Genomic DNA, 27494 nt, shown 5'->3' on the forward strand with positions numbered 1-27494 from the left:
AAATTAGCGGTAAAAGGATAACTTTTTACCATTTCGAATCGGTATAAGCCAAAAACATAAAAATTCCCTCCAAAAATTGTAGATTTTTCAATAGAAAAAGAAAACACTTAAAATTAGTATAATATGTATGTGAATGGTTTTTATTGAAAGGACTATGGAGAATTTGCTGTTATTAAATACAAATTAGTCTATCATTATCACAACATTGTTTTTAATATTATGTATTGTTAATAAATTAAATACATATAATTTAACACAATCCCTGATTTGAATGGCAAATCGAATTTAAGAGACGATGTCCCTTAATTATGAGAATCTTTGATTGCTCTTTAGCAGCAAATGTACGAGTATGTAATGCAAATAACGGCAATAATCGGAAAGCACAAAAGTAAAAGTAAATTTAGAAATAGAAATAAATTAAGTGCCCCCCAAATAGCCACAATAACAATAACACAAACAAGAAGAACCACCAGCATCATTATCATTATCATCATTATGATAATGATTTTCATTCAAGTACTTATTTACACTTACAATCTCTCTCTCAATGAACCAAAAACACAACTCCATGATATTGATGATGCTAAAAATAATGATAATGACGATGACGATGATGATGGCGACGTCGATGATGATGTTGGTGTTGGGGCACATTGAGTGTATTGGCTGGCATGTATAAAAGTACAAGTATTTAACTGTGTGATGATGTTGTTGTTTGTTGCTCCAAAAGCTTCGCTGTTGACGCTTTATAGTGCTGCTTTCGTTGCCAGTCAGGCATAGTAGAACGCATAAAAGTACTTTGCAGCACATCTGAGTTTTCAGTTTCTCTCGGGACTCTAATGTGTGAACAACATCGACAAAAAGAAATAAAAATTGTTAAATTTATATTGAAATATAAAATACTACTACAACACATCAAACAACACAAAAACAAAAAAACGAATTCGAACGAATATTGGTGATTAAAAGCAAAAAAATAAAAAATAAAAGAAATAAGAAAACGCCAAACGCATAATTTACCAAAAAGATACAAACGAAAGATAAATTGACGCGCTAAAATTTAAACAGTTTTTCCGGTAATAAAAACAAAGTGTTATTTTTTATTATTATTCTCTGACATTCATTTGGTTAAGTATCAACAAAATTGAACTGAATCTGAATAAATGGTTTTTCGATTACATTTGCAAATTCAAAGAAAATCTTTAATCAAAACAAAGTTGTGGAAAAAGGAAAATTAACAAACACATCGTGTAGTATTTTGTATTAAAAAAAGAGATGTATAGATTTTCCTTATTTTTTTATTATTTTTTTTTCTTCATCATTTTAATATGAAGAATACATATGTATAGTAACACAAGCTACATACAACAACAACAACAACTGAAACAAAATAAAAAAAAAATAAAAAATAAAAGAAAAATAAACATACAAACATACTTTGTTCAAATATTGTTTAGTGCTTTTTTGTGTTGTTTTGTTTTTGTGTTTGTTATTGTTTTCATTGTTTAGCCTTAATTTTTCGCACGATGATTTTGTTGTAGACAAATCTTTATATTAATAACTTTGTTGTCGTTTATTATTTATTTTCTTGATTTAGGTAACAGTTGCTGTATTTCATTTCATTTTAATTTATTTATTTATTAATATTTCAAGATAAATATTTTCATAAACACTCAAAGTTTTAGCAAAAATAAATAAAATAAAACAAATAAATACAAATTTAAAGATGAGATGAGATGCTTAATTGTTGGGCTACCATGACGTATGAGCAATGTTGAATCTTTGAAACTACTTTCCGTGTGTATGGCTGGCTGTGTGTGGAAAAACATGCATGCATACAATTGTACGAGTGTGTATTTGTGCGTACATACATACATACATTCATACGAGTATCCATGTGTATGTGCAACTTTAGTATTTTCCATTTATTTTGTTAGAGTGAAGGAAGCATTCATTTGCTTTTCATTAAGGGAGGAGATTTTTGACTTTGCAATAAATTCGAAATACAAAGTGGAATGCAATGAAAATGCAAATGCATCTGAACCTGTATAAATAATTAAAAACCTACAGAGTTTTAGATCTTTTTGTTTTAACTATCTTTTGTTTGTTGTTGTTGTTGTTTGTTGTATTCTATATCATTAAACAATTTGTTGAGTGCCTTTTGCAGCGAATGTCGAACATGATATTTTAATATCTAAGCACAAATGTTTCACATTCTAACTACATAGTTAATTTTATGAATTTTTAAATGCTATTTTAATTCATCTAATGAATACAAATGTTGCATATTAACTAACTAACTAATCCAATGACTTTTCAAATTAATGGTCTATTTAGAATTTTAAATTAGCAATTTAATTACAATATATTATCTCTTATCATTCATTATTATGCGATTACTGAATTTAGATTTAGATGTAATCTTAAACAGCTAATTACATGACACTTGAACAACAATATCATTCAATAAATGAGAGAGTTGTACCTTTTGCTACTCTGATCTGTTTTACCTAAAAATTAGCCTAATGTTAATTTCTTAAATAATTGAATACATTTAGAGAAAAAAAACTCTAATAACAATAAAATGCTTTGTTAGATTTATGAAAAGAGGAAAATAAAAAATTGTGGTTGTTAAATATGTAAATTTTGTTATTTACAAGTATGCGGTTTATCAATATTTCAACTGAATTTATTTATTAAACTTGATATAAATTGTCTTATACTTTGCATCAATAACTTTATTTAAAAAGCACTTCCTTGCCATTCATCGCACTCCTCTCCATTTGCAATCATTGCAAAAACATTGACAACAAAACAAGAATAATAAAAAAAATAACAAATTTACATACATACATACATACACACATACGTATGTACGTACATATATACATATTAGTTAGACCTGTCCGTAAAAAAGTAGATTTGCTTTGGTTGGGCCTAATTTGGTTCTAGTGGCTAAAATTAATTAACGCAAAATTTGTGGGCAATCGATTGAAAGTTGTAAAATTTGATATGCAATGATGCTTTTTTGATTTCTTCAAAAATGTTGCTATTTAAATAGTATTTTTTAAATGTTTGACATAAATCTTATCTTCTAAAAAAAATGATCTGTCTAACAATGTATAACACATTAATTTAGTGAAAAATAGCCAAGTTATACGCGTTTTCTCTGACCAAATATTAAGCAACATGTAATAATTTACTCATAGTTTATCCGCATTTCTATAAAACTTTTACATGCTAAACAAAATGGGAAAAGAATCCAAAGAATAGGATTTTTGTTGAATTTATGAAGTCGAAAAAAAGCTAATAACTTGGTTATTTTTAACTCATCCAAACCAAATCTATTTTTAAGGGAAGGACTGTTGTACATACATTCAACATTTACCATTCATCCATACATATAAACAGAGAAAAAGAATAGTCGTATTCTTCGAGTTTTATCATGTAAGTATTAAACAAACTCTTAACCACTTACATTCATACACACACTAGGACTGTTTCGTTTGTAGGGAGCAAAAAAGGGGTTTCTACTTGAATTTAAATAATATTTAAGAAGCTACAATAAATCATTGTTGAATGCACATTAAAAATTATTAACTAAAACTTCAATTGCACATTGATTGTTTTTATTATAATCTTAAAGTTACTGTTACTTTTAGGAGGATTTTAATATAAACGCACTTTTAATTACGAGACAGTTTGGCATTTTGAATAATGAATTAATGGTCCTATATTTGAATTATTAAAAAATACGGTCCAACATTGAATTGAAAAAATGTTTAAACAATGATTTTTATATTTTTGGAAAGCGCTCGCCTAGGTCTTCAATAATCATTTATCTCTTATTATTTCCAAGTTATAGGCATTTCAAAATTGAAATTTAAAAATGTTGCCATACCTTTGTCCGATTTTTTAGGGCGTACTTTTTGATAGAATGGACTCAAATTTTTTTTGTTAGTTAGACAACTAAATTACCAATAATATACAAAAGATTTCAGAGCAAAATAGTAGATTTTTGCTGTTTTTTGAGGGAAAAGGTGACTTAACTTAACAAAAATATTTTCTTAAAGAATATATAACAATTTTATGTTTTCCTGTAAGTTATCTTTACGGAAAAGATTTTGGTATAAAAAACATGTAATTTTTCGAATATTTTTTATCAAAATTTCAACTTTGGGTCACATGTTCTAAAATCCCAAAAATAGGATCAGAAAACGTAAAGCAGCTAAGGAAACCTTGATGTGTTCCCTATTTATTCCCAAAGTATTTTTCCAGTTTCGAAGGAAATACCATTTTTGGAATTTTTTGAAAAATTTTTTCACACCTTGTTATTTAGAATGACAATTTTAAAAATTGTTGAAGATTTCATTGAGTTTTGTTAATAAATAATGATTTTATTACACATTTGGTCAATTCACAAGGTCTCTTATCAGTCATATTGTCATAATGTCTTAATATATCATCTCCTAAATATTGCACTTTAACATAATAAAATTTTTTATAAATTTCTTACTATTTTGTCAACAACAAATCAATGGTTCCGACATTTTATACTAAAATATGAAAAAGTGCAATAGTTTTAAAGGACGGAGTCTTAAAGTGGCATATTTTTGAATCTAATTGAGATATTGACTTGTAAGACCAAAAACTAGCTTATTCATCCTTTTAGAAATGGCAGTTTGATCTGCTCCACTGGAGGAATTCTATTGCCTCGTTGAAGCATTAATTTTTTCATCAATAATTACTATTGTTTAACGTTGAATTAAGGTTTCGTTTGATAATACCATTTCAATTAAATATTTATGTTCGATTTCGTCAAAATCGCGGTTTTTCATGGCTTAAAACAAAAAACCAACAATTATTCTTCAAATGACCAATTGAGTACAAACAAATCTACAGGTTTTTAGTAAAAATCATTGGCAGTGCATACGTTCTCTATGTTAAAATTGTATTATCTGGATTAACTAGGCCCAAAGGGCTTGATATCTACAATGAATAAATAAATAAAAAAAAATTTCTTCTTTGAAGAAATATATGTATTAGAGTTCGTTTGTGACCAGGTCACTTCATTTGTTTTTCGGGTATCATCATTTTTCTGAAGGTCTTTGCGTAAATAAAAATAATGGCGTCCTTTTTGTTGGAAAATTTTTACTCCTTGTGGTGGTTCAACGCAACTAAAGATGCGGATTTTGAGCACATTTATCTGTAGAGAAAAAAACGGTTGAAATCTGATTTCACCAATGGATTCTGCATCAAAAATTAATACAATTGATGTTTTCTGAATCCATAAAAATAGTTCCACTAACCCACAATAGGGGGTGCAAATCTTATAAAAAAAAATAAAAAAAAAGGATTTTTGATTTTTTTAATTTTGAAAGGTTTTAATAATTCAGACTAGGTCCAAAGTAAAACGTTACAAAATCAATACACTTTCGTACAAGATATGTGGCATTCATGATGTTTTTCAAACATTTTCTATGTGATTAACCTTCCCAGAAATTAATTCTCTTGCCAATATTCAGTGCAATACTGCATCACTGCAAATTGTGATCGTTTCTAAAACGATAATATAATAAGAACAAAGACAGGATACTAGGCGTTTTCATACAAAACCTGTGACAAATCGAAACAAAAATTGGATTTTTGTTTATACTGGTCTAGACTAAACATTACAAACTGTAAATTAGTTAAAACAAACTAAACTTCCATTTTGGCTGAGAACATCTACCAATTTTCCTTTTGAGAACCATCCTAATACGTAATCATTGTTGTTGTGTTAGTAGTAGTGATATTGTAAATCTTTTATTTTCCTTTTTTCATTGTTTTTTTTTTTTTTTTTGTTTCTTCTTCTGTTGATTTTGTTTCATGCTGCTTTTTTCTTCTTGTTTTTACATAAAATTCACATAATTATAATTTTCCCCAAGGACATTGGCAACATGTTGTCTATAGTTTTGTTTTTGTTGTTCTTCTTCTGTTTTGTTTTTCTACCTCTCCAGAGGTCTGGTGTCTGCTTTGCTTTGCTTTGTATTGTTTGTTTGTTTTTGAGTTGGTTTGTTGTTGGTGCTTCGGAGCACAAGAATGAATGAAATACAAACACATACCGACCGACCGACCGACCGACCGAGATTCACAGCTACACTCGAAGTTGTGAAGGCAAAAATGACAAAGAAATGAACTAAACTAGGATGGATCTTCAGCATAAAGTACATAAATATAAACAATTCAATGTCATATAAACATTTACATATAAATAACAAAATCTTTAACATACCAACATTTAATAGTTATTCAAACAAATATTAATACTATTTTTTCTTACTAAAACAAATAGTTGAGTGTAAACTAGCTTTAGTTTTGTTTAGGTTTTTTGAAACGAAGATAAAATGGGGAAATGTGTTTTTAAAATTGAGTAAAATGTTCCTGATGCTGATTGCTAACATACGTTTCAATTGTTCAAATATTTAAAGAAATAAGCTACATTCAGCAAATGTTTATTTAATTTAATAGTCGTTTTGCAAGTGCAAACAATGTGTGATGACCTTCTGAGATCTTTTTCAAATTTTAACTGGTTACTAAAATAAATAAATATTTAATAAAGTAAAAGCAGAAATATGGACTTTAAATAATGTGAACGTACCTTTACTTTTGGATTTTTAATTATTTAATGTGAACGTAAATTTAATATCGATGTTTAAACATTTCAAAATTACAATTGCATTCAGAAAACATTTGAATTAAATATTTAATATTAAATATTAATAAAAAATACTTTTAAAAGCATTATTTATCATTAAATACCACAATTTTATATTGTTAAATATTCCATTTTAAATTTTAAAAAAATAGTGAACATTTTTTGAAAGGCTCTTTTATTTTGAACAGCGTTTTCTACACGTTTCTCTTTGTATCTCTACTCACGAACACAATTTGTGTTGAAGTATTCACACAATTGTATAACAAATAATTAAACAAGTTTCTAAAAACTGGAAACATAATAAATAATTCATGATAAAATATTAAATACATTACTCTTTTCGTAATGTATTTAATAATCTTTAAATAAAAATAAATTTTTTAAGCGTTTTGTTTTTAATAATTGTTACAAAATTATTTTTTTCTTAGTGTCAATGAAATTATAATATCTATATGTATAAACAAATTATTTTCAATTAATTCAATTGTTTCATTCATTCATTCATTCGTAATTCAACTTATTTAAGTATTTGAGAACTTTTATATCCATAAACATTATAAAACAGGCTACGTCGATGTAGCTTGTTTTTATCAGAAGTCCCATTTCTAAAAATTCGCATATTTATATTAATAATTTATCTAATTTTGGCAACCATCGACGTGTGGTTTTCAATTTTATGTAAATGTGTGTGGTTTTCCACACATATGGAATTTCCTCCATGAACAGTATTTTCTGTCATCAAATATGCTGTTTCCGCAATAAAGAAAAATTTTTATTACAATAACAAAACCCATTTAAAATTTGCACTCAAAGTACACGCTTGGAAGCAAATACAATTTTGTGAAAATGAGCGAATTCATTGTGAATTGTGAATAAATTTGAAAAATCCATCGATTTTTGTGTTCGATATCTCATTTTGTTCCTATAACATGTGGTTTTACGACAAATAAATAAATCTGAACAATTTCTGCCGTTTTCGATTTTTCATGATTTTTTTAAAACAAAAAAAATTTGCTATTTTCATGTAAAAAAAATATATTTATGTATATCCTACACCACCATAGTGGGGAGGGTATAATGCGTTTGTGCAGATGTTTGTAACGCCCAAAAATAGAATAACTTTCTGAGTCGATTAAGCGATGTCCGTCCGTCCGTCTGGTCGGCTGGCTGGCTGTCCATGTAAACCTTGTGCGCAGAGTACAGGTCGCAATTTTGAAGATATTTCGATCAAATTTGGTACATATTATTTTTTAGGCTCAAGGACCAAGCCTATTGAAACTGGCTGAAATCGGTCCACTATTTCACCTAGCCCCCATACAAATGTCCTCCCGAAATTGGACTTTATCGGTCATAAATGTTTAATTTACATATGTATCTCCACTAATTCCGCTCCAAATAAGTTTTATATACACAAAATTCATGTCACCAAATTTTGTTACGATCGGTCCATAATTAGTCATAGCTCCCATATAGACCCGCTTCCGAAAATCACTTTAACGTGCATAAATCGCTTAAAAATGTTGGTAAACACACAAAATTCAACATAGTTAACTTTAATATAGACATAAATCACACGACCTAATTTCATGGTGATCGGTCCATAATTGGTCATAGCCCCCATATAACCCCACTTCCGAAAATCACTCAAAAATATAAATTATTGAAATTTTAAAAGAAAAATTTTTTTGCTCTTTTACTTAGTGTAGGGTATTATATGGTCGGGCTTGACCGGCCATACTTTCTTACTTGTTTTTGCTTCAATTTGTTATTATAACTCCGAAACTATTGAGTCGATTAAAACGCAATATACATGTGGAAATTTGTACATATCATGGGGGAAATGTTTTCAAAATTCAATCATTCAAAAGAAGAACATTACTACTCAATTTTATGTATATCAAATAAAAAACTAAAATTTTGTGAAAATGAGCGAATTCACTGAATTGTGAATAAATTCGAAAAGAATCAATCGATTTTTATTTTGTTGCTATTACATGTGGCTTTGCGATAATGCAATAAATTTTGCCATTTTCGATTTTTCATAATTTTTTTAAAACCAAAAAAATTTCCTATTTTCTCATAAAAAATATATTTTTTGCTTCAATTTGTTATCCGAAACTACTGAGAAGAATTTTACTTAAAAAATTTAAAAAATTTTACTTAAAAAATTTAAAAAATTTTACTTAAAAAATTTAAAAATTTTAATTAAAAAATTAAAAAAAAATCTATCCATAGAAAAATTTTACCATTTTTGTATTTAGGTAGCCATGATACATCAAATCTAAATAATGGTTAATCAAGCCTTTTTAGCTGTTGATCTGTGTTATCTAACCGAATCTCACATTTCTCTGTAAAAGGGTATGAATTGTATATTTCAAAAGTGGTAGCAAAAAAAATGTGACCCATTCAGTCAAAATTTCAATACTAAGATAATTATAAATTTAAATATAATTATACATTTTTCAGTACAATTTACACTTTAAAATCGTTAATAATTTTGTAAATTAGCGTTTAATCGGGTAAAGGAGCTCGATCTGTGATCACTCATATTTCTGAACAAAAATCGATTTTTCATATAAAAAAATTCATAAATCTAAAATCCATAATAACTTTGTAAATAAGCGTTTAATCGAAAAAGGAGCTCGATCTGTGATTATTATCTAAGAAATGGGTTTGAATGTTTTTGAAAATAAATGTAATGCGTTATTGGTCAAAATGAACCAACGTTTGTAAAATTCTAAAGAATCCTGCCTGATTCAAACACTAATGACCTAAAGAAATATTAAAAAGTGTGAGTGAAATTATTTTTAAAAAATCGTTGGGAAATATTTACTGGCGCCTTTGTTTCTCCCCCTAAAACAATTAAGAAACTCTGTTTCGTTTATCTATGTATTTATTTGATTATTTTCCGCATGATCATCATATACATATAATATATACAATACATATTAATATATGTATATGTATATATAGCCATACATATGTATGTATGTCTGTCTGTCTGTATTGTATTGTGTGAATATAAAAGTTTAATTAATATTAATCATTGGCACCAAACAACATGATATAATATGAATTGTTATTACTTAGCAAGTTCAAGATGAGCACAGGCAAAGAAATCGCTTGATTAATTTTAAACAAAATTCACTTTAATTCAATGTGACAAAGTACGTATAAACATTATTTATTATGATTAAAATCTTTATGAAATAAACTAAAGAAATTTCCGCTTTAAACCCCTTTAAATGGCAATGAAAATATAATTCGAACAAACTTCAATAACAGCAGTTTGAATTTTTGTTTGCTTTATTTCGGTATATCATGAATAGGGGGCGGATTTTCATGCATTTATTATTGAAAGATATGCGCCTAAAATATGCTTCAAAAAAATCAAAATATGACCTAAAAATTTAAAAAATATGCACTTATATTTTTGTGCAGAAACATAAAATAATTAAGTATGGAATTCCAAATGTCCGAAAAAATACACAACACTGTTGCCAGCAGTTAGAACTCTTTACATTATACCAGGAATTAAACAATTAAAGTTCTAAAACTATTTTTAAAATAATTTTTCTTCTGAAAAAACGATGGACGATATATTAATTGTAATATCTAGGTATGAATACTTGTTTAAAGCCATAATCTTTAGAGCTTCTCTATTTTGATCGTGCTGTAAAGTAGCATCCAACCTTAATTTTTATCTCGTAATAACCAAGCAATTAAGCAATTAGTAAATGTATCCCTTATAGAGGGAAATAATATCTGATCACATGGCTGACTACAATTTATATATTTTGGATCATTTGACGTGCTATTTGTAATGCAGAGAGAAGTCAATTGGTTACTTTATACATCCCATGGAATCTAGCATAAAGACAATTATCATTTAAGTGTCTCTATGTAAACTATAGTGTCTCTAAGTTTTCCAAAATCACCAGTTTACGACAGTCTCGTAGAAATGACTGTCAGGAGCGGTAACTGTGTATGTGAATCTTTCGATAACGAAATCTCTTATAAATCGAATTTGCAATTAAAACAAATATGAATGTTTTTCGATACATTTAATGAATTTTTGATACTTAAAAAAACTAAACTTTTTTGAAGAAAAATGTTTTGAAATGATAATTTTCAATTACTGTTAAAGCAATGAAGAACTTAATGCCAGTTTCTCGATGTCGAAAGAAGTGAGTAAATGTTATCTACTGCCCATTAATGACAAAAAATTATATTTTTATTAAAAATTGGCATAATATGCATATAAATATGCATTTTGAAGTAAAATATAACAAAATATGCATTATCAATAAAATATGCAAAAATATGCACTAACAAATCGATGCCATTTTGCAGCAAAATATGCGATTCGGATATATAATTGGTCTACATTGTATTTGGACGTTCGAGAAAAAACATGCATTTGCATATAAATCCGCCCCCTAATCATGAAAGATAATAACCCTAAATGTAGAAGTACCGGAATTTCCATGGTACATACTTCTAATAGAAAGGGAATTGTTGAAATGTTATAACATTTTCGATGTATGTATGTACCTCTAAAGCTAGTTTTAATATACATATTTCTATTAAATTATGGGAGTAGAATAAATAAAAAATATACAAAATAGTATGAGAATAAAATTATAAATAAACAAATACTTAGTAGAATGTTAAAACTCATAGATTATCAGATCTGATAAGAATACAATTAAAATTATTTGATAATTAATTAAGCAAACACTTTGAATTAAGTAAATGAATGTAATCAATTAAATTATTTTAACTTTCGAAACAAAGTATCAAATCAAATTAGTATTCCTCAAATAATTATGCATTACAAAAAATAAAATGAAACAAAAACAGATAAAAAGAAACCGTTTTAATGCGATCTCTTTAATTGCTATAAATTAAACATTTTTCAAGTGTATTTTTTGTTATTAAGTACCCGCAAAATAATATTTGTTTCATTTCAATTTCAAATGCTACTGCTGCAAGTAAGTACTGACTGTAGTTATACACTGGATATGAAATAATATCGATACGTTATTATTTTTATATACAGATAATACATTTATGTACGTATGTTTGTATTTATGGACAGTTTCATTTAATGGATAAATATAAATAGTTTTAATTGTTTTTTAGCAAACGGAAGAGCAAAAGAGTTTATAAATATTTTCAATTACGTGTCTATAGAAACAGAAGTCCAAACTATTTTAAAAACACAAATAATAAGAATGATATATGAATATCTGTGCCATGTTAGGGTCACACATCTATTTGTATCAATCATGGTTTATGTGTGGGTAGTATCGCGTTTCCAATACAATTACGGAATCGGTATCATTTGCCTTTAATTTTTTCAAATAATATAAAGTGTAAATCCCATTTGAAATCTTCGAATGAAAGGGTGTGAAAATATTATAATCTTACTTTTTACGTCGTTTCTAAATTTGATTTCAATCACAATTATTACAATGTAGGATAAATATAAGACACAGTGGGACCAAAAAAGTGGTCATAAAATGTATGTTAGACCCCTTTCACACTAGGCAATTTAGTTGCGAAAGTCTCTTGTGTTTGTAGATGCCAGAGGTAATGTCAGGTTAAGGGGAAGAAAATATTGCATGGTGTTTTATTGCTGAGCAAGAGACTTGCGCAACTAAATTGCATAGTGTGAAAGGGGTCTAACATACATTTTATGACCACTTTTTTGGTCCCACTGTGTCTTATATTTATCCTACATTGTAATAATTGTGATTGAAATCAAATTTAGAAACGACGTAAAAAGTAAGATTATAATATTTTCACACCCTTTCATTCGAAGATTTCAAATGGGATTTACACTTTATTTTATTTGAAAAAATTAAAGACAAATGTTACCGATTCCGTAATTGTATAGGAAACGCGATACTACCCACACATAAACCAAAATACAACGTAATTTATGAAAATTCATATTTTTAGAATAAAAGTTACCAGCCTTGTTCATTTTATTATTTTCTATATAAAATTTTTAAAGAAAAACATAGCCTATAGATCTTTTTAAATTTCAAATTTTCAAGATAGACACTAAAAAGCGTAGTAGGTGCATTTCACTAAAATGTAATGGTTCCAATCCCACATCCAGCTGGACCAAATTATAAAAATGTGTCTTCTGAATAAAGCGGAATATAAGTATTGGGTGTATAACTTAAAAATGCGAGATTTTATCAAATGTTTGAAACAAATGTCCAATACATATTTATTCAAAGTATTGGCCATTGTTAGCTATGACCTATTCCTTTGTCAATTTCCAAAGTGAAGCGTACCCCAGAGAGAGCGTTCTGCTTCGATCAAATAGTAGTCGGCCGGGGCATGTTCTGGACTATAAGGCGGGTGAGGCAAAACTAGTCAACCAATTCTTTTTAGTTTTTAACAGGTACTATTGCAACATGTGGCCTAACGTTGCACAGTGGTATAAAAAAAGGGGCGCGGCCAGGAGTGTTACATTTTTAAAACGGTCCTATTTCTTGGTTTTTTCGGTTTCAAAAAGATTACATATATAGAATCTCCTTGTCGATCACTACCTCGAAAAAACCTCATCGTATATATCAATTATGTCTTACAGCATTTGAAAACTAAATTCTCAAAATTTTTACCAAACTACTTCATTTTTTCCTACCTTAGACGCGTCCCTGGTGTTTCCATGAGATCCAAATTCAAAACTTAAACTTGACAACACTTCCACACCGTTTAGAAGTTACAGATTTATTTCCCTCTTCATGCTCGCCTCAAATGAATCAGTTGCATTACCTGTGATGGTCTGGCCGGATTTCAGCAGCTCATAATTAGATAGAACACTTTTGGTCGCACCCAATACAGATCATTGCCTTAGCGCCATGTATATTTGGCTTTGGTGTCGATTCGGCTGATTGGCCGGGCTTCACATACAATCTATTACGCTTCGGGTTATTGGAATGAATCTATTTTTCATCGCAAGTAATGATTCGGTGAAAAAATGATTTTCTTTTATAGCGGTCTAGATGCATTTCAGACATGAAAAATAAATAAATCTCTGAAATATGTTAGTACCGAAATAAAATTCAACACAAATAAGTTTCATGTCACCTAATTCGATCCCATATAAATTTTATAATTAGGGAATCATATGATTGGACCTGACCGACTATATTTTTTTAATTAGTTTTTATATGGATTTGGCCAGCTAGATTTGAATTTTTGAACCACAGTGCATACTTTTAAATAATTTTGATTTTCTTTTTTATTTCATAGTATACTTTTAGGGGGTATGAAAATTACAAACAATTTTGAATAAGATCAGTTTTAAAACAGTGAATTTATGATGTATTCAGAAAAAAAATCTTTTTAAAAATAAGTATTTAAATAAACATGGTTTTATAGAAAAATTAAAAAAGGAAAATACAGACAAACGAACAGGAAAAATATTATTTTTCAGATATTTGTTTGAAAATTACTTTAATTTTTTAACATAAACTAATGATAGAGATACGTTTAGAAATTGAAATTACTAATACGGTTTAAAATACTACATATGGGTAATTCCATATCATCGTACGTGACATTTGTTCGTCTATAGAGTAGAATAGATTTTGCAAAATTAAGGGTATCTGAAAAATAATTTGGTTCCATTTAGAGGGTACTATATTTTAAAATACATAATAAAGAGTTCTTCCGAAACATTGTTGTCCAAATTTTCTAGCGAAATAAGGGTATATCGTACGTGACATAAAACGGAACTCATTTTGAGGTACATGTAGAAATATGCAAAAATATTCGAATTGTGAAAGGCGTTATGTTTTCTTTTAATTTCTTACACTAACCCAAATATTTTTCCATTACAATCCATCATATTTAAATAAAAACAATCTTTGGATGATTTTATAAGAAATAAAATTTAATATCGTACGTGACAGATTTTTCCATTATAATAAAACAATATATATTCTGTAAATATACATATGTATACAAAAACTAAAAAAAAGTGAATAGAAAATATATATTCCGTTTCAATAAACAATTTGACAATAGCAAAAAAACAATCAGAGTCAAATTCATTTCATACTACAAGCTAATTGGGAGCCTAGTTTTCGCCGAAATTTTAGCCTAAAATATACCTAAAACATTAAAAAATTAAATATAATCAGCTTAAACTATTATTTTTGTCCTTAAAATGTTGTAATAAGCTCTAAATGCTTTCACATAGTAATAATTTAGGTTTTCTCCTATTAAAATCATCTTGAAAAATAGTTTCAAGGGTTTTTGTGTTTTCAGTCGTGGTAGCGATTCTCGTGGAATTGCCCATATGTTGGAAAATAACTGAGTTGGAGCTGCATTAATTAGTACATGAATCACTAGAGGGAAGTGAGTTATGAGCATAACGGTAGCTTAGCGGTAACGGTTACCAACCTTAAAATTTATATGTCAGTCATTTAGTTGAACTAAAAACATACCTTAGCGGTAATGGTAACCATTTCTTGTATTTTTTGTTTAATTATTTAATTGTACAGCATTGTATGGTCGGGATCAACCAATCACACATCAATTTCAATTGATTATTCTCAAAATTAAAAAAAAAAAAGAAATCTATTATTATTAGAATTTAATAGCAACCGATCAATAGAACAAAAAAATCATTAAATTGGTTTATGAACTCAATTTTAATATGTTCTTGGAATTAAAAACAAACTAAAAATGCCAGATTTTTAAAATTATTTAATTTTGATTTGAAATTGCCAACAGATTTTCATACATAAATAAAACGAAAAATAGATACATATGAACATTCTTTGTAGAGCATCATAAACACACACACAGATACATATTTCATTAAAAATATTTACGTAGATAGTTGATACTTAAAATATGTATTTCTATATAGATAGATACAAGTAAGTAAGTAAATTCATAGATGAAAATGTAGAACATATTAATTGTAACGCCTACAACTGCAGACAATAAGACACAAACATACAAAATAGAGTGGAATTTGTGTAAATGGAAATGTAGAACAATTAGAGTTTTGCATGTTAATGGAAAATTGGGATTTATTTTCACTTATCACTGGGATATCAGCAAATATTTATTCAATTTAAAGAGATTTTGCACTTTGTACACAAATGAGTAAATAATTTGAAAACAAAAATTTTATTTGTTAATAATGAAACATGCCACAGTAAAATTAATGTTAATGAAGATGAAGTGTTTATAAATTAAATGTTAAATTTATTCAAGTACTTTATTGTTTATGTGTTGTACTTGAATACCATTTACCATTAAATTAACATTCTAGCTAAATTGGCGTTAATTCCTTTGCAGTTGCTAAATAGTTTCTTTTAAAAACGTAGACGCAAATAATTATTAACGATTATTGCCTAGTTGTATTACAACTGCCATAATATTTCAATAATTTAATTATTTCAAATGGTATTTCAATTATGGGCGCCGCATTATTTATGTTTGAATTTATAACAAATTCAGCAATTCATCCATGTACCCAATTCGAATTTATCGTTTAATTTATGGTCAATTTGAATTAACGCCAAATTAAATTCCAAACACTGCAAAACAAAACTAAACAAAAACCAACTAATTGATCTACAATACAATACAAAACAATACAATTCACATTGTAAATAAACTAAATAATTTCAATAGAGAAACAACAATAAATAAACTGATTTTATTTACACCTCTTCACAAAATTATTTATAAAGACTAAATGGAACATTTGTAGAACAAAATCAATTAAATTTTGCAAATATGTACGAGTATTTAAAGAAATTTAATTGGTTCTGGAAAGAAAATAATTTCTTTAATACGTAAACTCTTAAATTGTAATACAAGATATGATAAAAAAAATATTCAGTTTTAAGGTTAATTTAAATTCACACCAATAATATACTCCTTGTTTTTTTTTCGCTCTGCTTTGAATTAAGAACAAATGTTTTCATTTACGTTAAGAAAAATCAAAACTATTTTGCACCATTATCAATAACAAAAGGTGTAGTTTTTTTTTTTGTTTTGTTTTGTTTATCTGTCTTGACTTGACCTTAAATATTTGATTGTATATTTTCATTATTGCAAATTTCAATTATCAATCCATACATAAAAGTATTTAAACAGATACATTTCTAATGGATTCCAATAGTCGTATTTGCATTACGATTCGGTATTTGTCTTTTATGTGCATTTAATAGTTTACAATGTAAACTCTGTAACATGTTGTGTACAAACAAATTAATAAATTAAGTTGACACTAAACCGTGCTGGAATGTACAATGACTGAATGAATATTCGTGACTCAATTAAAAAAAGACACACAATAAATAGAACATTTTGTGTTCTGTTCGTCGGTCTATACAAACTAAATGCTGCGGTATACGAATTGAAAACATTTTGAAATGGTTAAAAAAAAAAAAGATATGTCAATCTCAGGTATCTATTGTGTCAAACACTTGGGTTTCTTCAAAATTTTACACTGAGAAAACTCTTCAAACTACTTGATTAGCTCTAAATCCTGTTGCTCCAAATTGTCTATGCAACACTGTACTGTTTGTTTGATTATTTGCTTATTGTGTCCTGGCAATAAATTTTCTAAAATAAAATGGAATGTTTCATATTTTTTATCTTTAATAAATAATCTAACAACAGTCAGAATTTTGATAGTTCGATTTTAAACTATCGATATTTGTTCAAATTAAAATGCATCTGACAGTCTCCAAATAATGTTTAGTTTAGTGTAGGGTGCAGCAAAACATTAAACAAATGCATTACGTTGAAATATTTTTCAACAGCAAGTGACATTTTGTGGTAGACATTTTATTAACATGTGTACATTTGTATGTACAAAGTATATATTTCAGTTTAACACGATTTTAAATCTTTTATTGAAAACCATAATTGACATAATACCATTGTAACAGACTTTAATGTTGTGAACTGTTCTATTGCATTTTTAATTTAACAAGAAATAACTTAAAATACAATTTTCATTACCAGATCTATTTTATTTTTATTTCACGCTGCAAGTAATTGAAAAAAAGAGTTCGAGTATTGTAGGAAGTGTCGAAAATTAAAGATTAACATCTGTTCCAGTTACTTTCTCTCTAGGCAGGGTATACAATTTCTTTATTATTTTTGATTAAACAATTTTAAGGTGAATAAAAAATTGCCAGAGTTGCTATAATTTAAAAACGATCCCTATAAAATAATAAAATATTCCGGTAATCGTGGGAGAAAAGCCCTAATAACAATTGGAATGCATTAGGAAACTTTTAAAATAAACTTCAAAATGCATTAGTTTATAACTTTTAGTTTTATTTAGCTCTCTGAATTTAAATAAATTTAAAAGAAAAAGTTATACAATACATACATTCACACATACTAGGGCAAGGAAAATCGATAAGGAAAACCGTACTCTAGTGATCAAATTAAGAAACTTTGCCCAATTAACCATACCTCTAAAATGAATTCTGACCCCCCCTGTGAGGGTCCTCATACAAAAATTTAAAAAATCACACTTTTTTTAAAAAAAAAAAAAAAAAAAACACAAAAAACACAAACAGCCCACTATCGTCTAGTCCCATGGTAGGCGTTCATATTGTTCAGGTTACGATGATTTTCGTCAAACAACCCGAATGTGAACAAAAGAACGTAATAGGGCGTAAAAATACACACATTTCATTAATTTGCTAGATGTTGTTGCGAATATTTAATTTTTTACCCAAACATGCACACAAATTAAATGCCTCTATTTGCCTACCAATGGTCTAGTCCATTGGTAGGCGTTCATATTGTTGAGATTACGAACATTTTCGTAAATTTACACGTACACAACCCGAAAGTAAACAAAACACACAGCAAGAGCGTAAAAATACAAATAACTCATTTAGTTGCAAACAATAGAGCGTAAAAATACAAATATTTCATTCTGTTGCTTGATGTTGTTGCGGATTTTTTATTTTTAACCCATACATGCACACAAACTACAATTTCTCTTTTTGCGCTTCCCTGGTCTAGTCTATCAGGGCATCCATTTACATGATGTATGTATTGTGTATAAATTTTGTTTATAGAGCGTATGATAAATATAAATGTGATGTAGGTATTAAATAATATTTATCATTCGTCTATGAGAATCATCATTGCTTTATTTTTAAGATTTAGTTTAAACTTTAAACCAACATAACTTTTGCTCGCAATGAGCGAAGGGATTAACACGAATAGTTTTAGCGTGATTACGTAGCGGAGTATTCAACAAGCACAAAATGGCGTTTGTGTCATAATAAACAAATTTGCTAAAAATATGCTTAGTCAAATTCTTCAAATTTGGGTCAATATAAGGAACATCAGAATTCATTTTAGAGGAATGGTTCCATGGACAAAGTTTAATATTTTGATCCCTAGAATACGATTTTCTTGTCACTTGAGCGATTGTTTGTGTCCCTACAAATCGACCCGTCCTAATATATACATATGTATGTATATGTATATTTCTATGTAATAACCAGGGCAAGTAAAAGCATTTTTTGACGAAACCTCAAACATTTCATGTGTCCCTAAAAAATATAAACATATTTTATAGGAAATTGTCCAACGATTTCAAATATACTGCAATCATTATTACAATCATATTATTGGTTCAAAATATATAACCCTTCAAAGTTGACACATTTTCAGTGTTTCAAAAAAAAACAAACCATTTTTACGTAATTTGGTCCGCTTTCAGATACATTATCTCGAATACTAGGTAACGGATCGTCATTCTTTTTGATTCTATTGATAGATTGTGCTGTTTGCTTTGTTTTAAATTTCAATATTTCTCAACTTTGATGGAAAATAAAAAAAAAACTATTTTTTTGTAAATGCTAGAGGTTAAATTTTGAAAAAAAACATGGTTCCAAAAATGTGCCGCATGCATTTTTGGGCAATTTATGCCATATAACCGTGAAAACCCATTAGATATACCTTCTTCGGATTGTTAGTAAGGCGTAGAACCCTTTTCAAACACTCATTTCATATGTTGATCAATTATAATTATCACTATAATTTCTTTACAGAAAATATTGCTTTTGAGTTTTTTACCCAAAACCATACATCTAATATTAGTAGTAGATCCCACAAGATATACACGCATAGAAAAAATATAGTTGTCCATGGTTACATAAACATAATATGTATGGATATCATAAACTGAGAACAACATATTATGATAAAATTATTCATCATATAAATGGTTGTCACAAACATATACTTGATTACTGTAACCATATATATGGTTGACACAATCATGTTATGGTTACCACAATCATGTAAATAGTTACTGTGACTATAATATTGTTAAAAAAAACTTGTAACAATATTTAAATGGTCACAGTAACCTTGGACAACTATATTTTTTCTCTGCGTGTACATGCATATATATTTTGGGTCCTTATGAAACTTAAACACGATCTAGCTTCTGTCCTTCTGTATGGAAGGAAAACATTATTTTTGTCATGAAATTTTTTGGCATTTTATGTAACAAATAAAGATGATTTGTATTTGGAAGGTGCAAAAACAAATTATTGTTCTTTGTAAAATAATATTTTTTATAATGAAATTATTTACACACCTATTTTTTATTTTTCCTGTTTTTGAGCTTTTTGCTTGCTTCTTTAATTTTTGTTTGTGCATATTTAAACTTGCCCTGGTAATATGTTTGTTAATATGTGTATATGTATATAAATATGTACATACCAATTTAATTTAACCGACCTTCAATGATGGTCGCCATATGACCATGGTAGTTTAACTATATTCTGACAGACCACACATTATGTTCACAATCTGCGACACTATTCCCTGCCACATGTACGTACGTACGTAGATATATTTGTATATTGGTGTATGTGAGTTTGTGTGTGTGTGTGTATGCAACACGTTTCCTTTATTTACGCACTAAATCATACTTCCTGTTTAACTGACTGCATTTGTATGTGCCCACAGCCTGTCTGTGCATGACGTGCTGTTACTGGTGCCATTAAAATTATAATTAATTATCCAGACTTTGCACAAGTAAAACTATTTTCATTTTATGAAAACGTTGTGCAAAACAACATTTTCCTGCAAAATAAAAAATATAATATTTAATATGTAATATGATGTATGTATGTATATTTTCATTATACCAGTACATACTATATAAAAAGTTTATATGGAATTAATTTAATGTTTCGTACAATATATTAAAATATGTGTATGTAACAATATTTACTGGACAGTAATCGATCATCTGGTCATAATTTATAGACATACAATTTTATAAAACAAGTTTAAACTTTTAAATCATTTTTTGTTATCACTTTTATAAATGTCGCTACAAGCAAATTGATTTATTTTACAGTGATGGTTTGGGAAAAATGCACAACGCACAGTGGTTTAGCATCATTTTATTTTGATGAATATTCGATGAACGGTATCTTAGTAAAATCTATCATAGAGTTGAGCTGTTTTTCAGTTGATTTGTAGTTACATGGATTCATAGTTGACCGAGTTGTATTTATCCAAAAAGATTTTCATACTCGTATTATTTCTCTAGCATATAAAACTAGCTATCAAAACTTGGCCAATTTTGAAGAAAAATTTCAGATTTATCTAAAAAGGCAAATCTCCGATTATAAAAAAGATATAATAAGATCAACTAACATAACCCGGTGCACTTCGCTACCCCTACCCTAGTAAAATTAAAAAAATATGAATGGAAATACGAAAATAACACATTCAAAATTTGAGAATCTCTCAATTACAGTTCACTTGATATTCAAAAATAACTAACTAATTTTGTATGGGAGATACCACTCCACTGCTCTGATCCCACCCATTTTATGTAAATATCAAGCTTTACATTAACTTTCCTTTATAAGGGAGGGGTCATTCCATCATGCTTAGCTAAACTTCGAACAGGGAACAGGGAATGGTAATAAATTGATTGATACATAGTTTAAATTCTTTTAGAATTATAGTTATCCAGATATTTACTTTGTGCCACAACCACTAATACAATCCATACCATTTTCAGCCAATCTGTGTAAAATGATAAGAGAGCGAACAATAAATATGCAGAAAAAAATTTTAAATTTGTCATAGATTTAATTTGACACCGTTAGTATACGATTTGTTCACTTAAGGGGTTGATACTTTATGAAACTTTTCGTACATGAATGTGCTAATTTTTTCGCTGTGTGTAGAAGAATCATTTGTATCTTCAAACACTTCAGTTTAAGAGTAATGATTAGATAGCTTTAGAGCTTAAAATAATTCTTTGTATTTTATATGAAATTTTGTCTGTAAGATTTAAACATACAAGCGCGCGTATCAGAGAAGGGAAAACTTGAGAAATTCCTTTACAAAATCTTTTTAGTTGAAAAATTCTTAAAAAGGAAACAAAAATTAGGAAACTTTTACGTTTCTCCCCCTTCCTTATATGGTTGAGTTTGATACACGCTTGTGTACTCAACTACGTATAAGCAATAAAAAGAAAAAAAACTAAACAGCACAACAAAAATTGCATTGTGTATATAAACATTGGTCACGTGTTTGTTGTATTGGTATTTTATACACGCAGACAACCCAGCAGTTCCCAGCAGTTAAGCAATTAGTAGTAGCAATAGACAGCAGTTAATCAATAGACAGTAATTGTCACTAATGTCTTACCACTTGGCTGACTTCAATTTATATATTTTGGGTCATTTGACACGTATGTGCTCTTTGAACGTTTATGTTGTACTGCACTTTAAAAAGTAGTTATTTTACCCACCAAAAGTAATCTATTGGAGAGTTATCGGAGAAAGGTTTGTCTACAAGCAATCGATCTTTGGACTGCCTAAGAAATGTCTTTTTAACTGACTAACTTGTAAGGTCATGCACGTGTTGAAATAATAATATTCACGTAGCTAGTTCTATAACTAGTTGTCACTCTAAGTGATAGGTAAAAGCACTAGTTCGGGACAGTTACCAAGAACTGCTGGACCCAACGACACCACATACTCATACACAGACACAAACTCAAACACGCACCCCAAACATAAAGAGAGAGATGAGAGACAAGTGGAAATATTGTACTAAAATGTTTGTTGTTACAAAATGTATAGTTAAATCGGATTAACTATAGTTAATCCGATTTAATGTGATTGACTTTGTTTAGAAACAAATCAAAACAAATGAATGAATGGATGAATGAATGAACGAACGAATGTAAAGAAAATCAAGCGTAAAATAAAAGAAACCAACAACCAACCAAACAAACCAAACTCGACTACATTTTTCGTCGCGGATGATATCTTCTTCTTCTGATCGCTGTAGTAACACAGTCATAAACCTAAGTTGGTACTTTTTACTGACTTCTAGAATTAATGAATACGACTCTTCTGAATGTTTCAAAAAAGTGAGAACGTACGGATTATTTCTGGAAGAGTCAATGAAAATTATGTAACTTTGGAACAGAATGATTGTATTAAATGGCATTGTATATGAAAACATTTACAAACAGCTAGAACATAAACAAAATCTTCCAAACTATGTATACCACCGTTTGTTCCAAAGATTTAACTTTCATTCAACATTTTTAAAATTAAAATTTATAGAATTTGAAAAATATTTTTTTAAAGCTTTTGTTGAATTTAGTTTTATATGACATTTTTATCAAATATAAATTTTCTGTATAAACTTGCGCAAAATTGAAAAGGTGGGTTCATAGAACACATCGCGCAAATTTGCGTTTAAATGAGTACCCTTAATGTTTTCGGTCATATATGAAAACTATCACTATTTCTTACTTTTAAAAAACTTGATCACTATTTTCAATAAAACTACACAAATATTTACTTACTAACGTAGACATATTTTAAAATTAAAAAACTTCAAGAATCGCTCTTTTTAAAAATAATAATTCAAAATTATGGGTATCCTCTCGTACAACTAAATATCAACTAAATAGCATCTGGTAAAAACGAGGATGTTACCTTTATACGAAAAATATTCAGCATGAGTGTTTTTTGTTTTCGTATAACCATTTCTATTATTCTATTAACTTCTGGTAGTAATGAAGAAGTAACAAACGGATGATCAATGTACAATATTAATGTGTTTTATTGTTGCAAAATTTACTAAAATCATCCTTTTAACTTCTAGATTTGACGCAGTAGTCACAATTGTCCCAAATACTATTCCAAATGTTGGCAGGGTTAGTATTTATTTTTATTTTTACATGTGTAATTGTACAAATATATGTACACATACATAAACACTCATAAAAGGATACGTATTGTTGTTTAGTTAAGATTGAATTGATAGGCGGTCGAGGGCAGTCTGGAAGTATTTCTAAAATTAGCACACGCCAATAAAATGCAATAAAATATATCTTCTGAACTACTTTTGTTTCTATATTAATTTGTTTGGAAAAAATGCGGAAAAATTCCAACAATATATACAAAACGTTATTTAAAAACAAGTAAAAAAGTATGGTTGGTCAAGCCCAACCATATTATACCCTCCACTAAGTGAGCAAAAACATTTTTCTTTTAAAATATCAATAATTTATATACGCGAGTTATTTTCGGAAGTGAGCCTTATATGGGAGCTATGACCAATTATGGACCGATCACCATGAAGTTAGATCGTGTGATTTATGTCTATATGAAATGTATTTATGGTGCATTTTGTGTGTATACCAACATTTTTAAGAGATTTATGCACGTTAAAGTGATTTTCGGAGCGGGTCTATATGGGAGCTATGACTAATTATGGGCCGATCCTAACCAAATTTGGTGACATGAATTTTGTGTATATAAAACTAATTTGGAGCGAAATTTGTGGAGATACATATATAAATTAAACATTTATGACCGATAAAGTCCAATTTCGGGAGGACATTTGTATGGGGGCTAGGAGAAATAATGAACCGATTTCAGCCAATTTCAATAGGCTTGGTCCTTGGGCCAAAAAAATAATATGTACCAAATTTGTTTTAAATATCTTCAAAATTGCGACCTGTACAACCAGACAACTAGCCAGACGGACGGACATGGTTTAATCGATTCAGAAAGTGATTCTAAGGCGATCGGTATACTTTAAGGTTAGACTATTATTTTTGGTCGTTACAAACATCTGCACAAACGCATAATACCCTTCCCACTATGGTGGTGTAGGGTATAAAAATGTTTATCAAACAGTACATTTTATTTACAGATGGAAGCTGGAACAGAAGAATTTATTTTTAAAAAATAATCTCTGATATTTACTTTCACACAATTATTCACTTTACACAGTGTATTAATTAGAATATACAGTCAAATAAAGTCCAAATTTGCAATTGTGTTAATTGGAAGAGAATTTTCAAACTGACCTTGTAAGTTTACATGAGTGTTTCTGCATGAAATGAATGATTGAATGTCTTGAACTTAAAGTTTTTTTTTCCCCAAGACATAATCCTTGCTTTTGAACACTTTTTCTTTTGTTTTCTGTTTCTTTTACTCAAAGTCTTTAGAGATTAACCAAACGTGCAACATTGTATTTTCATTTGATATTTACACTTAAATAAGTAATTCCAGGTGAAATTCCCCTGTATTTAATGTGATGTGTGGTGCTGTACTCCATTGTTATCGACCCCAATGCACGAATGGTTTTAATAAATAACTCTAAACCCCCAAATGGATGGATCTACTACGTATTGTTTGTATGTTCTTATTTACACATACCCACACACTAATTGCTTGTATGTGTTATTGACGTTTGGAATTTGATTAATTTGAAAGCATTTAATTCGTACATTCGTACCTACACACACTAGCAACTAAATATGTACAGTGAAAGAGCTTTGCAAAATTTAGATGAAGAACAGAAAGAAAAAAAACACAAAATTGTTTCAAAAGAAATAGAAAATCTCAAGTATTAAATGAAACTTAAATACATACAACTAATATAAGTATGTAGTACAAATAAAATTGTATTAAACTCATTGTGTACAGTTGTGCTAAAGAAAATATCACAATATCTTTTTAGGGATGTGGAGATGGGATATTTAAAGTCTATTGTTTTTAATGTCACTCAATCTATCCATCTTCTTTTACAGCATATTCCTGGAAGATGCTCACAAGTAAACCGTCCTCATTAGAGCATGACGATGATGATTGTAAACCAGCCAATGATCAACAGACAACCATGCCACCGAATAATAATGAATTGGTCTCATCGATAACAAAAACAGAACCAGCGACACCGACACCGACAGCGACAGCCACCGCAACAGCAACAGATACCACAATAGATGGTCACAAAGATACCGCCAGTAACACTGCCATAGCTCAACACAGAAACAGCGGATCTAGGGATTCAAATGGTGGCAAAGCAGTTGACACATATATACGATCTTCAAAGAGTAGTGGTCATAGTAATGGAGGAGGCGATAACGGTAACGGTAACGGCGATAACGCCAACGACGACGACGACGATGATGAAGAAGAGACTGATATCATCGGCGAGTTAGTGGGTCAGTTTGGAAAATGGCAGTTCTTAATGACAGTTCTATTGTCACTGTTTCAAGTACCCAATACATTTCACATATCATCCTCAGTATATCAAGTGAGTTAAAGCTTTTCAAAACAATTAAATTTCATTGTTAGATTAGATCCCTTCTTTCGTCTTTCTATGTGTGTGTTCATTTTAGGCAGCCAATAAAGAATTTTGGTGCAGACGTCCAGCGCATTTGGAACATTTATCCGTCGATGTGTGGCGTAATCTAAGCAATTCCAACGATAACTGTTACCAAACTCCAGTCGACTGGAGCATTATTAGCAATGATACCAATGAGCAAATGCATCAGGTGAGTTGGTTCGTCCATTCGTTCGTTTGTTCGTTCGTTCAAACTGACAGTCTCATTGTACATATCCATACAATGTTATTGTACTACAAATTCATTATTGTACGAGTAGTACTCGTAGTCATTATCATCATCATCATCAACGTCATTGTAGTGCAGTCAAGTAAATCATTCTCATCCAACTTTTACCAGTCATGTGAAAAATCCCATTTAGAAAATATCTATAGAAGAAAATTCAAAAGAGAAAAAACACAAAAATTGTAATAACAAAAATGTACTTTAGTCATATGTTTGTTTGTGTATTTGCAAATGTCTGTATAGTATTTAATACTTGTATTCTGTTATCTCTATTGTTACAGCAACAATCCATATTGAAGTCTCTCATGGAGAACAACAATCGTACTGCGTGTTCATCATGGGAATATGCAGTCAATGACAATGTAGGGAATAGTTGGACCTCACAATGGGATCTAGTCTGCGATAAGGAATATTTGAAAAACGTTGCTGAAATGTTTTTTCTATTGGGTGTGGCAACCGGTGGCATTATATCTGGCTATCTCTCGGATAAATTTGGACGAAAAACAATGCTCTTCATATCGGCTGTATTACAGACAATATTTGGTAAGTGTACCAACATACATATACATACATACATACATATACGTACATAGCTATTTAATTAAATAAACTCAATCATTTTGTAGAGCAACATTTATTTCCAAATCAGTTTTGTATTAAGGTTAGCCGGTCTATACATTTGAATACATACTACACAAGTATATCTGCACAATAAGATGGCCCCAGCTGACCGATGTTCCCAAAGTTCCCAATGAAAGTTTATTTAGTTTAAAGATGACATTTGTAAAATGAAATGTTGGTGATCAATCTGTTTGTTTAGGAGGTTTTATTCACATTTTA

General features: G+C 29.0%; 2 protein-coding genes across 2 annotated transcripts in view; one reads left to right on the forward strand and one right to left on the reverse strand.

Annotated features, from left to right (window-relative positions):
* Nucleotides 1-20590, reverse strand: part of Fer2 (48 related 2) — a 62478-nt gene extending 41888 nt beyond the window's left edge. The window contains exon 1 of the mRNA XM_065498698.1: nucleotides 20459-20590. The gene's annotated coding sequence lies outside the window, so the exon portion shown is untranslated. The remainder of the gene's footprint in view (nucleotides 1-20458) is intronic.
* Nucleotides 692-27494, forward strand: part of LOC135949208 (organic cation transporter protein) — a 38001-nt gene continuing 11198 nt past the window's right edge. The window contains exons 1-4 of the mRNA XM_065498695.1: nucleotides 692-1076; nucleotides 25830-26338; nucleotides 26424-26579; nucleotides 26936-27197. Coding sequence (XP_065354767.1) covers nucleotides 25844-26338; nucleotides 26424-26579; nucleotides 26936-27197 — 913 coding nt within the window. The 5' untranslated portion in view covers nucleotides 692-1076; nucleotides 25830-25843. The remainder of the gene's footprint in view (nucleotides 1077-25829; nucleotides 26339-26423; nucleotides 26580-26935; nucleotides 27198-27494) is intronic.

Source organism: Calliphora vicina, chromosome 1 (assembly GCF_958450345.1).
Source record: "Calliphora vicina chromosome 1, idCalVici1.1, whole genome shotgun sequence".
Lineage (NCBI taxonomy): Eukaryota > Metazoa > Arthropoda > Insecta > Diptera > Calliphoridae > Calliphora > Calliphora vicina.